The sequence below is a fragment of the Mauremys reevesii genome, linkage group 1, assembly GCF_016161935.1.
Source record: "Mauremys reevesii isolate NIE-2019 linkage group 1, ASM1616193v1, whole genome shotgun sequence".
NCBI lineage: Eukaryota > Metazoa > Chordata > Testudines > Geoemydidae > Mauremys > Mauremys reevesii.
The window spans coordinates 114,279,090-114,295,999 of NC_052623.1; the positions used below are offsets into that span (position 1 = coordinate 114,279,090).

The following is a 16,910-nucleotide window of genomic DNA, read 5'->3' on the forward strand; positions in this document are numbered from 1 at the left end:
TAGGCTCCTTTTGTGGTGGCCCCCTGCTGGGAAGCAACTAGCTGTTATGTTATTCTCTACTCTAGGCTGGCCCATCCTTGTAGATGGGGGTCATGGTTAGCAGGAGCACCAATGACCAGGGAATAGTTGGCAATAGCACTGTGTTCTGTTACCCCTGCTAGTAGTGGTACAGCCTAATGGAGTCAGGCTGTGTGGAAGGAGGCCAGGTTTGTCTGCAGACCCCTTTCATGCTGCCCTTCCTGCTTATTGGCAAGAGGTTGAATGGCTCCTTTTTCTCCAATGATTTCTTTTCTCTTTTCCTCCCTGTGCTCCTGTTAGTGGGAGAGAAGGAATAAAGTACCAGTCCGAGGCCTTCTCAGGTCCCCACTTCAGTTTAGCAAGAAGCATTCAGTATTTTCTTGTAATTTTTCTTAAACCAAAACATGTTACTATACCAAACCTGGGCTACAAACCAGACTTTTGTAAGGAAAAGAGCACTATAAACAGAGACTCAGTAATCTAAACATATATTTTCATCAAAAATATAACCAACTAGGATAACACAATAGGGATGGTATCCCTTGCCTCTGTTTGCCAGAAGGGAATGGGCGACAGGGGATGAATCATTTGATTACCTGTTCTGTTCATTCCCTCTGGAGCATCTGGCATTGACCACTGTTGGAAGACAGGATAATGGGCTAGATGGACCTGTGGTCTGACCCATTATGGCCATTCTTATGTTCTTATAAAAAGGAAAGGAAAATAATTCTTGTAAGCCTCTTATGCAAGATAACAGCAATCGCACACAAAACAGGCAAATAGGACTTTGTCATGTACAATCCACATACAATAAATACTCCTTTAGGAGACAAAATCCAGAAGTGGCCCATTAGATGTTCAGAGTCCTCAACACTCACTTTTAAATTAATAACACCTAGTGCTTATATAGCACCTTTCATCTGTAAATCTCAAAGCGCTTTAGAAAGATCTGTATTATCACCATTTTATATATGGGGAAACTGAGATACAGGGAAAGTGAAGTGACCTGCCCATGGTCACTCAGCAGATCAATGGCAGAGCCAGGAATAGAACCCTGTGTCCTAAATTCCAGTCTGGTGCATTATACACTAGGCCATACTGCCTCCCTTCCAACACTGACATCACTCCGGGTGCCATCCATGCCTGCCCCCATCAATATCTGTATTCCCTAAATTCCTAATTGTATTAACTTTATTACAACAAACCCTCAATAGGTAATCAGTACTTGAACTTGTTTATATGTTTGTTATATAAAAAGCAGATTGTGTAAAAATATCAGTCTGAGGCTTGAATATTTACTTTTCTACTGAGAAATGCTTTCTTTCTGCCAGGTGAGAGGTGTTAACTTTGAAGCAGTTTTAAGGGTGGAAGAAGATGAAGCAGACTCCAAGAGAAATATTTCAAAAAGAGAAGTGGAAGATGACCTGGGTCTTAGCATGCTTATTGATTCCCAAAACAATCAGTATATACTTACCAAGCCTAGGGATTCAACCATCCCTCGTGCTGATCACCATTTCATAAAGGTAAATTGTTAGACAATACTCTAAATAAATGTATATCGTGATCTAATAAATGGAAAAGTTCTCAAATTCCACCCTTCTTCCCTTATTGAAAACTTAGTGTTACGTTTAACTTGATCTTCCTGAAGATAAGGAAAAGAATGTATTTTACATGTTTCCAGAACACTATTATCAGCCCTTAACTTTTTAAAATCAAATCTTTTAAACATTTTTAAAATATTTCTTCAGACAAGGCAAAAACACTAGTCTTCTTTCAGCCCTTTGTACTATACATACTAAGACTGTAGTTTAAAATAAAAATTTTCTGCAATCTGATACCACCAGTCTGGAAAACTTATATCAGTTATTCTCATCATGTGAGTTTCTAGCAGAACCACCACTCAACATGCACCAGATGTTTTGGTGTAAAGGATTCTTGGTCTTGCCCTGTCTCTCCCAAACACACATTTCTTGTGTTTCCTCCCTCGTAGTGAGTCATTTCCCTTTCATCAGGACTGTGAACCATTGCCTAAAAGGGTCTTAGAGCATCCTCTTGTTCCAGGACCCTCAATCTTCAGATCAGTTTGCAGTTCCAATGAATCTCTGGTGGTGGTGCAGAATCTTTTGCAAGAAGTACGAAACTCTGTTCTGTCTGTTCACTTTCCGGTAGGAGATATAACACTTCCTTTGTTTTTTCTCTAGCTAAATTATTAGAAGAAAGAAATGGGCAAAGAAAGATGCAAAGGTTATCTGATTTAGAGCTTGTAGTATGAAAGCCTGGGACTGCCTCCTTTTTGGGATGTGAGAGGGGAGTCCTGGATAGAATTAGAGATGCAAACCTGTAGTCTTTTCTATACTTTTTCACCAGACCAACACTTAATGTATCTACTGAGACATTTTTGGCCATGTTTTTGCCACATTTTTGGCCAGTTTTGAGATCAGTTGTGTGAAGACTTCGCTGCATGAACCCCCGCCATCCTCTCCTGTAAGGGACTAATTCCAGACTGATGAATCCAGAAATTGCAGAAATTAGAATGTTTATATGTAAATGATGTTTCTGTATTTTGGATACACCAGTTTGGAAGGTCTCTCATTAGTATCGCAGATATTAATTCTTTGATATACATGGTTCATTAGCATTCTTGTTGTTCATTTTGAATGTTTTTGCTACAGTTGGTTTGTTTTTCATTTTGGAATATGAGCTACTTCTGACTGATACTTTTTATTATTATGGATTTAGCTCTTTAATATTTCCTTGTATTTCTCTCTTACGGAAGCTTCATTTGGGAAGGTCAAGAGAGACATGGCAGGATTAAAAGTCCTCAGAGACAAAACTTTTGGCATATCACTGACAGATCTGTGTGTCAGATCTTTCTTTCTGACTGATATGCTGAGAGCCACTTTCCAGAGTTGTGTGGCTAATATACAGAAACATCAAATACAGGTTAAAAAATTATTTTTAATCATCTCAGTTGCAAAAACAGGCAATGTCTATTAAATTTACAAAACACAACTCTGTTCCTCAGTTTCTTAATCTTTAAGTGGTAGTGGTGGTTATGCTTACTACATAAGAGTTTTGAGGCTCAGTTCATTCATATCTGTAACATGTTTTGAACTCTGTGGATGGATGATATTGTATAAATTTTATTTTTACATTGCCACCAAACTTTAAAGTTGGGAATAGCCATTAATTTCACCACAACTGGCTCATGACTTTTATATTAATATATTACTCAATTTTATACACTAGGATATTGTGACCATAGGAATGCTATCTTTGCCATGTGGCTGGCTGTGCACAATGATAGGATTGCCAACCATGTTTGGGTACATCATTTGTGGAGTACTCTTGGGACCATCAGGATTAAACAGCATTAAGGTAAGAGAGTGAGACTCTTGTATTTTTTTTTTTAATATCTGCCTTCATTTTTAGGGTTGCTTTAATAATTTTTTTAAGTTTTATACTGTTGCCAACTTCCATTGTTCAAAAATCATGAGAGAGGCCCCAGAAAATCATAGGATTTTCAAGAGACTCGTATTCTTTTTATTTCCCTTCTGATTTCAGATCCTTTAGCATTCATTCATGTTTTCAAGTTTTCTCCATCCCCATGAAGGATAGAAACTTACTTTTTTTTTAAATAAAAGAAAGGGAGTTTTCTCTAGGCTAATTACACTGAGAAATTGTTTCCCTGTGCAGTTGGAATAAAACCCTACTTTTCAGTATTATAGTTGCTCCTACTCAGGAGCTCTCCTGTGATCTATGCAGTATTGTTGTAGCCATGTTGGTCCCCAGATATTAGAAAGACAAGGTGGATGAAGTAATATCTTCTATTAGACCAACTTATGTTGGTGAGAGAGACAAGCTTTTGAGCTTACATAGAGCTCTTCTTCACGTCTTCTCCTGTGATCTGTCATGTTTCTCCTGAATAAGATAGCGTGAAATAATTCTTAGGGTGGTGAATTTTATTTATTTATGCTATCATCTGAGTTTGAGAAGGATGTGGCCTTTAGGAGGAAGGGAGAGGCAGGCCAGATTTTAGTCTGGGGAGGCAGAGAGAACATCTCTCAGTTCCCCATAATCAATGATGGTGTTTTATCCTGTTTTTCTATCTACCTCTCTTGCTCTGAATCTTCCAACTGTTGAGAAGTTTTAAGTGGTGATGGTGTTGCTATGGGAAGAGAGGCATCTGCCTTCTCCACTTTGCTGTCACTATATCATTTTCTCCCTGCAATGAAAGGCAAAGAGTTGGCAGAGTGATCACAGAGATGCAACCACAGTGCTTCTGAATAGCAGAGAGAAGAACACCAACTGGAGTCTATCGGAATGAATTATAGGCAGAGAAAATATTCAGCACTGCAAAGCAATATAGTAGCTAGGCAGAAGCTCCCTCCCTTATAAAGACATCAGAGATATGTGTGTCCTGAGGGGTGATTTAGGACTGCCTTTGGCTTCATGTACATTTAGCTCAGGAGACATCAATCCATATTCAATAAGTGCAATTAATAGGCATTTATTTACAAATTTATCAAGTTCAGCCCTTTTAGAATCTCTAATTTAAATTTAAATCTGTCAGGATTATTGCCAAAAACACCAGAGAAATAAACACTGTGTGAAATTCTTGTCTATGTAAACAGGAGTTCTAGGCCTGTTTCCCCCGCTATAAAATGGGAAATTAGTTGAGTAAAAATTGATCTATGGAATTGTAATCAAAAGATCTCAAAGTGCTTTACAAACACTGAAGAAGTATTTAATGCAAACCACATGAGGACTGTTACAAATTCCTTTTGTAGGCAAAATACATTGAACATTTTTAGAGTTCAAAACTTTGCAGATGAAAATAAACTTATGGGTGGTATTTTCAAAAGTACTTGGCATTGGCTTAACTCTGCTCCCATTGACTTTAGTGATCATTTACATTTTCAGAACACAGTGTGTCCACTAAATAATGGCAATGGTCTCTTCACCTTTAAATTAATTTTATTGCAATTAGTCATGCACTTGTCAGGTTCTAACAAAATTATATTAGTGCATTTATTTATAATCACTGTCAAATATTGAAGGCTGATAATGTTACAGGTGGGATTTTCAGCAATGCTCAGCATTGGCCTCTGCAAACTTGAGTGCTTTGAAATCTTGCTATGCAGAGAGCAAAGACACAGAATAATTTTTTTAATGTATTTTGTAATCAGACTCAGCATAAGATTTGTCACTGACTGTCTAGTTATCTCCTTCTTGCTTCATCTGTCACAGGTAATCTGTAAACTGTGAGGACAAAGCAGGGGAGGGAGTTTAGGGACCATTGTAGCAATAGCAGAGAACAGAAGATTGTTTTAAGTCCCACCAAACTATCGATAAAATGATATGTTGGAGGAAAAACAAATTTGTCTTAAACTCCAGTTTTCATCTTCCTTCATGCATACCTAGAAGAATACAAACAAAAGTGACAAAACTCATTTCAGCCAATCTTAGCAAAAGTCCACTTGCAGACTAAGCATGCAAAACTTCAGTTTCCGAGAGAGATTTTTTGCCCAATAAATGAGGGATTGAAAATTGGAGTGAATGAATATGTAATTTTTTTTAAAAAGTCTGTGTACTTACAGTAGACACATGCTTAAAAATTTGACTGTTTACTGATAAAGATGTTTTAGAACCAATCAGGGGTCCACTGTAATTTTCATAGTGTGCAACACATGTTAATAGAGAGGTTGTCTTGCAGAATACCACCTATGTGCGATTGCGCAGGCCATCACCTCTGTTGTTCCCAGTCACATAACATGCCAATATCACTTTTCAAAGTAACTGCGGTCCTTGCTGCAAGGAAGTATTTATGTATTTTTAGCTGTCCAGTGTGAAATGTTCAATCACTTGTGAAAAAAACTAATACCTACTTTTGCTCTTCATTTAATCTTTTCCTACCATCTGTTCTATTCTTCTCTCCTCTTGCTGCACCCTGTACATGCATCTCTGCCACCTGGTCCCCTTGTTTTGGTCTGCACCTGCTTCCCTGCTGTTTGGTTTCCTTCTCCTCTGGAAATGTTCTCCAGCTGCTTCATTATTTTTTTCCACTCCTCGGGGCATTTGTCTCCTAATGGTGATTGGTGGCTCCAATTCCTGAAGACAGCTCTTGTTCCATTTTCACCACTCTTTATGTAGCAACAGCCCCTAAAAAGAGGCAGGTAGGCAGGTTCCTTCTTGTTTGTAAGTCATCGTTGTAAAAGAGAGCCTGGCCACCTTCAGAAATAGTTGTGAACAAAGAGAACCAGCACCATATGACTACCAGTAAGTGTTCCAAAGACCACAATTTGGGTACTGCTGATCTAAAATAGTAATGTAGATGTGATTATATTATATTATAGTAAGCAGACTACACTGAACATTTTATATTCTTATTTTGCAGTCTATTGTACAAGTGGAAACATTGGGAGAGTTTGGTGTGTTCTTCACTCTGTTTCTAGTTGGTCTGGAGTTTTCCCCTGAAAGGCTAAGAAAGGTATTTGTGTATAAAACTTCTGCATTTCAGGATTTGATTGGTGATGTTGAAGTTATCAATTATATTTCAGAATTTAAAAGCCTGTCTACAATATATCTTAATGTAGTTTGACCATGATTTTTAAAAGTAAGAAAAATATCTCTGGTTCTTTCTTCAGATACTGGGGGTGGAGGAGAAAGAATGCAGAAAATGTTATCCTAGTGCCTATTTTAATATCCATCTTGATTTTCACAGAACAGTTCATGATTTCTAGGAAATGAAGACACACATTTACTGCAGGGCAATCCAACTATATTATATTGTGATGTTGAATCTAGTTGTAGAGGTGTAGACATCACAATGTTGTGAAGCAGGCATGTGTCCTGCAAGGCATAGTTAATGTATTAAATGCCACATGATGGATTTACAACATAAAGTGTACTGGATGAAATGTGTTGTTAGAGCCTGTTGGCCCTTGATTAGACATGTACCATAGTATAACCTAATTTATGTATTGAGATAGTCAGACTTCAGCAAAAAAAGGGACAAATATGTTAAAGAAAAGTTGACTTGTTAATGTAGAGAGTCAGGAACTGCAGCTGATTTTATGATATAAGGTTAAGATACATTAATTTTAATAGAAAATATACTGTTGCAAAATTATTAAAACTAGCACAATAATACAAATAACAGTAATAGCTAAAAAGACACATTTTGCATGGCATATGTTTGTTTTAGATTGCTGGTTGAAAGCCAGTGAGATCACATAAAAGGTGGTCTATTTTATTGATATCTGGACAATGATAGGAGTATCTCAGTTTAATTATATAAATTATAGACACTCATAAATTACAGATGTTAAAGATGAAGGCCTATTAAACCGTATGCTAGTCCATACCTTGCCATTGCTGGATTGAGTTGTACCTACTACAATATATTTTCTAGTGTTTTGTCCTGTCTAGTTTTAAATAATTTTGGGGGATGGGTTTTCTCTTAAAAACTGTTCCATAGCATGGTAGCTCTCATATTTGGGAGGGTTTTCCTGATATTTAACGTTTTTTCCTTTTCTTTATTTTATCCCATTACTCCTAGCATCATGCTAAATAAGTCCTCTGCTTATGTGGTGTCTGTATAGTTCAATTTGTCAACAATTACCATGTCAAGCCATCTATCCCTTTAATTATTTTCATTTCTCTTCTCTGAACTCCCTCCAGTTTGTCTAATACATCTAATAAGGTACCCAGCACTGGACATAGTCTACCAGGTGCTATCTCAGCAGAGCTGTGTAGTGAGGGGCTATTACCTCTATGGTATAACTCTGCAGCCCAAAATCACATGGATCTCTTTTACTACTCACGTTGAAAACCAATGTAACATTCATCAATGAGAGAATAACCCTCAGGTTATACAATACAAATCTAACTGTGTGTTATCCTCAAGGTGTGGAAGATATCTTTGCAAGGACCCTGTTACATGACACTTCTGATGATTGCTTTTGGCTTACTATGGGGACATTTACTACAGATTAGACCAACACAGAGTGTCTTCATTTCTACTTGTTTATCCTTATCCAGCACACCCCTAGTGTCCAGATTCCTTGTAGGGAGTGCTCGAGGAGATAAAGAAGGTAGGTGCAATTTAGATATGGATTGTCCCAATGACAGTGCTGATTAAAAATGTCTGTAATAAATTCTCAAAATGGTTGAGCATCATACTAGTGTCATGAGACAAAATAGAAAAGAGAGCATTGCCATTATTATGTAATGTACTAACTTGATGGAGAGCCTAGAATATTATTTTGATAATACACCTCTACCCCGAAATAACGCAACCCGATATAACATGAATTCGGATATAACACAGTAAAGCAGCACTATGGGGGGGCGGGGCTGCGTGCTCCATTGGATCAAAATAAGTTCAATATAATGCAGTTTCACCTATAACACGGTAAGATTTTTTTGGTTCCTGAGGAGAGCGTTATATTGGAGTAGAGGTGTACCAAGCATTGGTGCTTGCTTGTTTTTGTGTGGTTTGCACAGGCCCACTTCCTCTAAAATATAAGAATCTTAATAGATAATAGCATCATGTATTTATAAGGAGTCATGTTCTCTTTTATGACATCCCTTTGTAATGGAGTCCAACACTGATTTTAACCCTTTCAACCACAGGTGATTTTCATGTGTATGCTAAATCGCCAGATTAAGACTGCTACGACCAATCTGCCATGAGGGCAGAAAGGCCTGACCCAGTAACTTGCACCTTCTTTCTGCAGTCTGAGGCTTGCCTGCTAATATACTCTTTACTCTAAATACTTTTAGCTTCATATAGGCGGATGTGCTACAGGAAAGTTAAGGCAGCACTCTCAGTGAATAGTTTTTGGTTAAATATCTAAGAAAATTATGAATGTAAATTTCAGGGCTCTGAGTCTGAAAGTTTTCCTTAAATTATGCACTTATCCTGTATTTTCTAGTTTTTTCCTTTTAGAAGAAATGCACTCCCATTCCTACACACTTCACGTAGTGTAATTCTACTCTGTGACTGTAAAAATGCCAATGTGTGAATTCCATGTTTAATTATTTCCATTAATTATTTTCTCTCAGTCAAAATTTGTTGTTTACTTCTCATTTATCATTACTAAGGCTACGTTTATGTCACAGAGGTCACGGAAGCCGTGACTTCCAGAGACCTCCATGACATTTTCTGCTTCAGCCCCTGGGTCTGTGGGACGGGAGCTAGCAGCCAGTGAGGCCCCGGCTGGGTTCCAGCAACAGGCAACAGCCTCCACACTTTCAGCAACTGGGGACAGCCTTATGGGGGTTGAGGGAGAGAACTATGCAGCTCCTAGCCACCACGGTGGCAGGGGAAACTATGGAGCCGCATCAGCAAAAGTCACAGACAGGTCACGGCTTCCATGAATTTTTGTTTATTGCCCATGACCTGTCCATGACTTTTACTAAGAATAACCATGACAAAATCTTAGCCTTAATCATTACCAGTAATAAAGGTTCTTCAAGTCAAATGATTACTCCTGGGAGAATACTACGCCACTGTGTGTCCGCAGAATTCATGCTCCCCCATTTTTTATTTTTATTTTTTTTGCGTCCTGGCAGAAAAATGACTTTCTAACAAGGAAGCAAAGGGAAGCTGCAAGAGTGGTCATGTACCCCTCCCCAGCAGCACGGGCACATCACTTCACTGCTGGCTGCTTCGGGTACCTGAAATAAATCACTACGGGGGGGAGGGGAGTGGCAGGGCTGGGGATGCCCCAGCAGCTCCTACCCTGTGCCTGGCTCAGCTGCTAGTCTTGTCTAGGCTGGGGGCGGAGGAGGATGGGACTTCCGATTCCTTGCAAGGAGTGGCTGGGACTGGGTCAGACCACCCCCAGAAACCTTCCTGGGCTGCAGGAAGCTCTGTGTACACACTCCGCTTCCTGCCCCATTGCTCTTCAGCCATGGGGAGAGGGGTCACTATATGGGGAGTTGTTCCCCCCCATCCGCTCAACTCCTGTGCATCCAGACCCCCTGCCAAGCCTCACGCCTCCGCACACAGAACCCCTGTACCAGGGGCGGCTCCAGGCCCCAGCACACCAAGAGCGTGCTTGGGGCAGCAAGCCGCGGGGGCGGCAGGCAGGCTCCCTCCGGCGGTTTGCCTGCAGAGGGTCCGCTGGTCCCGCGGTTTCGGCGGACCTCCCGCAGGCGTGCCTGCGGAGGGTCTGCTGGTCTTGCGGCTTCGGAGGACCTCCCGCAGGCATGCCTGCGGGCGGTCCGCTGAAGCCGCGGGACCAGCGGACCCTCTGCAGGCAAACCGCCGGAGGCAGCCTGCCTGCCGTGCTTGGGGCGGCAAAATCCCTAGAGCCGCCCCTGCCCTGTACCGAGCCCTCCACTTGAATCCTTCATGCCAAGCTTCACTTCCGGCATTCAGAGCTCACCGGCACCCAGACCACCAAGCCCCATTACCCTGCACCCAGACCCCCACCCTTGGACCCAGGCCACCTCCTGCTGAGCTCCCTGCACTCGAACCCCTATCCTGATGAACCCCATCCCCCTGCACCTGGACCACTCCAATGAGTCTCCCGCACCTGGACACCCCCCCCCCGAACCTGACACACCCAGACCCCTCCTTCTGATCCCCAACCAACTTCACCTTGACCCCCTGGAGAGTCCCATTACCCCTGCACCCGGAACCCTCAACAAGCCTGAACACCAAACTGAGCTGCTCCCACCCATGCTAAGTCCCTCCACTCTTGGATTTTGCTAGGCTGAGCCTGCGTGCCCACACCTGTGCACCTTGCGCAGAGGGGCAAGGCCCCTGGGATGTTTCTGGGGCAGGCCCAAGCCTTGTGCTGTGTCAAGGTCAGGTGCAGCCTCACTGCTGAGTCCATGTCCTGGGGCTGGGGGGAAGAGTTGCAGGGTGATCTCCCACCTCCATGCAGCACAGTGGCCTGTGCTCCCTACTGCTATTTTGGAGCCTCCATATTTATTTATTGACAAATAAAATTTGCAGAATTTTAAAATATTGTGTGCAGAATTTTTAATTTTTTGGTGCAGAACCTCACTGACAACTGTGCAACCTGTTGTGCTTCTTCGAGTGCTTGCACATGTCCATTCAAATGTAGGTGTGTGCATGCCCTGAGCACAGTTGCCAGAGATTTTTCCCCTATTAGTATCCCTTGGGTTGGCTTGAGTGCCCTCTGGTGCTGCGCGCTCATAGCACTGGTATGAAGGGCCCTGCTGACACCACTCTCCCCAGTTCTTCTTAGGAAGGAAGAAGTACTGCAGATTTTTACTGACATTGAGGAAGTGACGGAGGCTCCTTGACTGTCATAGCCTTTTTGTTGTCCTCTCCAGACAAGGCAGTGGGGGCAGCAGGGATGTCCTCACCACAAAACATTCCAGGATTTGTTAAAGCGGGAAGCCTCAAACTTGGGAATACAAGCAGAGATGGTCAAGGAGACAATACATAGTCTCTTAGATATTTTCGTGGTGGGCCACTCTAGAGTGGCTCTACCACTTAACCAGGCCATTATGGACCCAGTCAGGGCACTGTGACAAACCCCTATCTCCCTCTGTCCCTCCTACAGTGAAACATACAGAACATAAATATTTTGTACCAGCTAAAGGGTACAAGTTCCTTCCCTTGCACCCTCCCCCAGGGTCCCTGGTTGTGGTGGCTGCCAACTAAAGGGATTGACAGAGTGAGGCAGGGTCCATGTCCAAAGCGAAAGACCCAAAGAAATTGGACCTTTTTTTTTTTTTTCAGAAGTCCTACTCCATGGGCTTCTACAGCTAGCATAGTGAACCAGCAAGCCTTGCGAGGCTGCTATGATTTTAATATGTGGGAGTCTGTGCTAAAATTTAAGGACTTGCTCCCTCAGGCGTCTAGGCAAGAATTCTCATACTTAGTCAAGGAAGGGAAGATTCCACAGCCAGATCAATAGCCACAGCTGTAACCATGCACAGGAACTCGTGGTTGCAGTCCTCAGGGTTTCTGCATGAGGTGCAACATATCCTTCAAGACCTCCCCTTTGAAGGGTCATGCTCTTTTCAGAGCAAACGGACGCTAGACTAGATGGCCTTAAAGACTCTAAGGTGACCTTGAAATCTTTGATCTGTATACCATGCCCTCAAAGCTGAAAAGAGAGAGAGAAGGAAGGAAAAAGAATGAACTTTCTCCCAGCAGGCAGATGACCTACCAGGAAATGTGCACACCTACTGTGGGTGGATCTGTGGTTCCAAGATAGGGCTCCTGAATCATCTCAGGACCCATATGTATATCTGTGGTAGAGAATCAAGGGATCACCGATGATGATATCCCGCCTGTATCCAGAAAGCACTACAGGCCCCAACAGACTGGCCTCTACTTTGCCCAGCCAGCAAGGCAAGATCAGCAGAGGAAGAAGAGCAGGAGGTTCAGACGAAGGCCCCCTCCACCAACCTCCTCAGCAGGACCAATACAGATTGGCCCCAAACACTTGGGGACCTTGAAGCATTCGTTTTGGTGAGATGCTCAAGGTCAACATTACAATCCCCTCAGCACTAGATCCAGTTGCCCCTTTGTTTTCCAACCAATTCTTGCGCATCTTCGATGCCTGGACCCACATTACCTCGGATCATTGGGTTCTAAGCACAGTAGAAATGGGATACACCATCCAGTTTTTGTCTACCCCAACTTCCCACACCCTTTCACTATTCATCTTCAGGGACCCTTCTCATGAGCAACTGTTGGAATAAGAAGTCCAATCCCTCCTTTTGGTGGGAGCCATGGAAGAGTTTCTGTTCTACCTAAGAAGAAAGGTGTTCTATTCCTGTTACTTTCTAATCCTGAAAGCCAAGGGTGGTTTCAGACCAATCCTAGACCTGCATCGTCTCAACTGCTATTTCAAGAACTTAAAGTTTCACATGGTCTCCTTGGCTTCCATCATTCCCTTTCTGGATCCAAGGGATCGGTATGCCGCCCTTGATCTCAAGGACACATACTTCCACATATCAATTTTTCCAAGGCCACAGACGATTCCTAAGATTTGTCGTGAACCAAGTTCATTACCAGTTTGCAGTTCTTCCGTTTGGCCTGTCCATCACCCAATGGGTCTTCACCAAATGTATGGCAGTGGTGCCAGCTTTTCTCAGAAAAAAGGGAGTTCGTATATTCCCTTATCTCGCCAACTGGCTGGTCAGAGGCTTGTCCAGAGCTCAGGTGAATCCGACATCAGTCTCATCCAATTGACCTTCCAACCACTAGGCCTACTGGTAACCGACCAGAAATCCAACCTTATTCCTGTCCAAAGGATAGAGTTCATCAGTGCAGTTCTCAACTCTGTGCAGGCAAGGGCCCTTCTTCCAGATGATCACTTTCGTTCAATTACAGTCCTGATAAGATCACTCCAGGCTTATCAGATCACGACTGCATGAAAGAGTCTGAGTCTTCTGGGCCACATGGCTTCATGCACATATGTAGTGCAACACGTGAGGCTACATCTCCGATCTCTCCAAGTGTGGTTGGCTGCAGTATACTCTCCCTCACGTCATCACCTGGACAAGGTGCTCACTGTTCCCACTGAGGTCTTTGATTCACTGACATGGTGGCCGAACCATTGCATGCTATGTGCGGGGGTACCCTTTTTGCTGCCCTCAACTGTCAATATCTCTAGTATCCGACGTATCAGCCCTCAGCTGGGGTGCCCACCTAGGGTCCCTCAGGACTCAGGGCCTCTGGTCTCAAGAAGAGCTTTCCCTCCATATCAATGTCAGGGAGCTCCAGGCGATCCGCCTAGCCTGTCAGGTGTTCCTACCCCACATTACAAACAAGATCATTTTGGTTCTCACAGACAACATGATGGCCATGTTATATATCAACAGAAAGGGCAGAGTGCACCCTTCCCCCTTGTGTCAGGAAGCAATCCGGCTGTGGGAGCTCTGCATCGCACACTCAATCAGTTTAGAAGCGTCCTACCTTCCAGGAATGCAGAACCAGTTGGCAGATCACCTCAGCATGTCTTTCTCCTCTCACCACAAGTGGTCCCTCCAACCGGACATCACAAGGGACTTCTTCCAACCATGGGGAACTCCCCTTATAGATCTGTTTGCTACCTGCAACAACAAGAAATGCCATCAGTTCTGCTCCCTGGGAGGCCACAGTCCAGGGTCTCTCACAGACACGTTCCTGTTATCATGGATAAATCACCTGTTTTATGCATTCCCTCCTACCCCACTGAATCTGAAGGTTCTGATGAAGATCAAGCGGGACTGAGTGCAGGTCATTCTCCTAAACCTGGCATGGCACTGGCAACATTGGTTCACCTCCCTCTGAGGCCTTTCGGTGGAGACCCTGCTACTGCTTCCACTACACCCAGATCTGATCTCTCAAGAGCACAGTTGCCTGCTCAATCTGAACCTAAGCTCTCTTCATCTGATGGCCTGGAAATTCTATGGCTGAATCCTGAGGAGCAAGCTTGCTTGGAGCAGGTCCATAGAGTCCTACTGGGCTGTAGAAAACCCTCCACCAGGGCCACCTACTTGCAAAATGGAAGCTGTTCTCCAGCTGGTCTTCCCAACAGGGAATTCCACCTACACAGCCCTCTCTGCAGCTCATTTTGGAATACCTTCTGCTGCTGAAACAAAGTCTGTCCCTCTCTTCAGTTCAAGGTTCACCTAGCAGCCATTTTAGCCTTTCATCCCAAGGTCAACAACCAGTCCATTTTTTTTCCACTTGAGATTGTTATCCATTTTCTCAAAGGCCTGGAGATGGTATGCCCCCAGGTTAGAAAATCCATTCCTCCCTGAGATCTAAACCTTGTCTTGTTGAAACTCACGGGTCCACCATTTGAGCCAGTAGCAACCTGCTTGTTGTTGCACCTCTTCTGGAAAGTGGTTGTCTTAGTGGCCATCACTTTGGCCAGAAGGGTTTCAGAAATAAGCCCTTACATTGGAATCCCCATATACAATCTTCATGGATAGGTTTCAGCTGGATCCACACCTGTCATTCCTCCCAAAGGTGGTTTTGCAATTCCCCTGCAGTAAAGCAATCTTCCTACCAGTATTCTACTCTAAATGGCATGTGAACAGAGAGGAACAGCGCCTACAGTCCTTGGATGTTAGATGGGCTCTGGCTTGCTACATACAAAGAACCAAACTATTCCACAGATCAACTCAGCTGTTCATAGGAATAGCAGAGAGAATGAAGGGTCTTCCCATTTCTGCCCAGATAATTTCAGCCTGGATTATTTCATGCATCCAGGCATCTCACCCCCCAGCTAATCTGATTGCTCATTCCACAAGATCACAGGCCTCCTCAGCTGCCTTCCTAGCACAAGTCCCTATTCAGGACATCTACAGAGCAGCAACCTGGTTGTCGGTGCACATGTTCTCAATGAACTTTGTCATCACCCATCAGGCTAGAGACGATGCCAACTTCAGCCACGCAGTCTTGCAGTCAGTCTGTCCTAGAACTCCAAGCCCATTTCCTGTACAACTGCTTGTGAGTTACCTACATTGGAATGGACACATGAAAGCACTCGAAGAAAAAAACAGTTAATAACCTTTCTGTAACTATTCTTTAAGGTATGTTGCACATGTCCATTCCAAAACCCACTCTCCTACCCCTCTGTCAGAGTCAGTCGATAAGAAGAAACTGAGGTGGAGCAGGGTTGGCAGGGTCCTTTTACTGGCGCTGTGAGCGTACAGCACTAGAGGGTGCTGGAGCCAACCTGACGTATACCAGTAGGGGAAAAAATTCCAGCAACTGTGCTCAGGGCATGCATATGCCTACATTGGAACAGACATGTGCAACACATCTGGAAGAACAACAGTTTACAGAAAGGTTAGTAATTGTTATTTATCAATGGGTTTGCGTAGATGTAACTGATCAGAAATTAACAAATAATTCTGATACAGAAGAAGTAATAGAATGCAGCTCAATCTCTTAGTTGTATTGGCTCCACAGTGCTAACAGGGCTGAAAAGCAACCTTATTTTTATCACTAAAGAAGTAGGTATGATTCCGAATGCACATATAGAATAGATATGGAAAGTCAAAAGAGTTTTACTTGAACACATTTCAGAGGAGAAATGTATCTTACGTAACAGCTCCTTATTTTCCCAATGATTCCCAAAATTTTTGCCTCATAAGCTTTTTGCCCACCTCCTTTCTTCTTCCCCAAAGGTCTATTGCAGGGGTCGGCAACCTTTCAGAAGTGGTATGCCAAGTCTTCATTAATTCACTCTAATTTAAGGTTTTGCATACCAGTAATACATTTCAATGTTTTTAGAAGGTCTCTTTCTAAAAGTCTATAATATATAACTAAACTATTGTTGTATGTAAAGTAAATAAGGTTTTTGAAATGTTTAAGAAGCTTCATTTAAAATTAAAATGCAGAATCCCCCAGACCGGTGGCCAGGACCCGGGCAGTGTGAATGCCACTGAAAATCTGCCATAGGTTGCCTACCCCGGTGTATTGTAATTAAGAAAGAAACTGCACATCTCCTTAATGGACACTAACTTAGGTTTATTCACACCCCATTGCATGAAACTTAAAGAATATTTTATGCATTCTATGTCTATTCATCAGGCTTCTGTGTCTATCATTCTACAGCAGGGGTCTCAAACTCAATTTGCCTTAGGGCCAGTGCCAGTCCTCAAATCCTCTCAGCGGGCCAATAATGTCACTGAAGATGCTGTTCAGAAAAGAAAACGTTCTATTTTGAATTTCTTAGAAATAATAAAACTGTCATACAACTTTTTCTACAATTCTTCACCTGCCAAAGAGGTTTTAGTGTTTGCCAGACACCTGGCAACGCTTCAGTTCTGTCACTTTGTTGATGTTTGGCCTCAGGGACTGAGCAGTTGAAACCTTCAGGATTGCACCAAGGTGTGCATCAGATAGTTGTGTTCAGAATTTTGACTTGTTTATATTCATTGTGGGGGAGAAA

At 42.8% G+C, this 16,910-nt stretch overlaps 1 protein-coding gene across 1 annotated transcript in view; it reads left to right on the top strand.

Moving 5' to 3' along the window:
- Window positions 1-16,910, top strand: part of TMCO3 (transmembrane and coiled-coil domains 3) — a 57,523-nt gene that overhangs the window by 20,209 nt on the left and 20,404 nt on the right. The window contains exons 4-7 of the mRNA XM_039533131.1: window positions 1,350-1,541; window positions 3,268-3,396; window positions 6,416-6,508; window positions 7,928-8,114. Of these exons, the coding sequence (XP_039389065.1) occupies window positions 1,350-1,541; window positions 3,268-3,396; window positions 6,416-6,508; window positions 7,928-8,114 (601 nt within the window). The remainder of the gene's footprint in view (window positions 1-1,349; window positions 1,542-3,267; window positions 3,397-6,415; window positions 6,509-7,927; window positions 8,115-16,910) is intronic.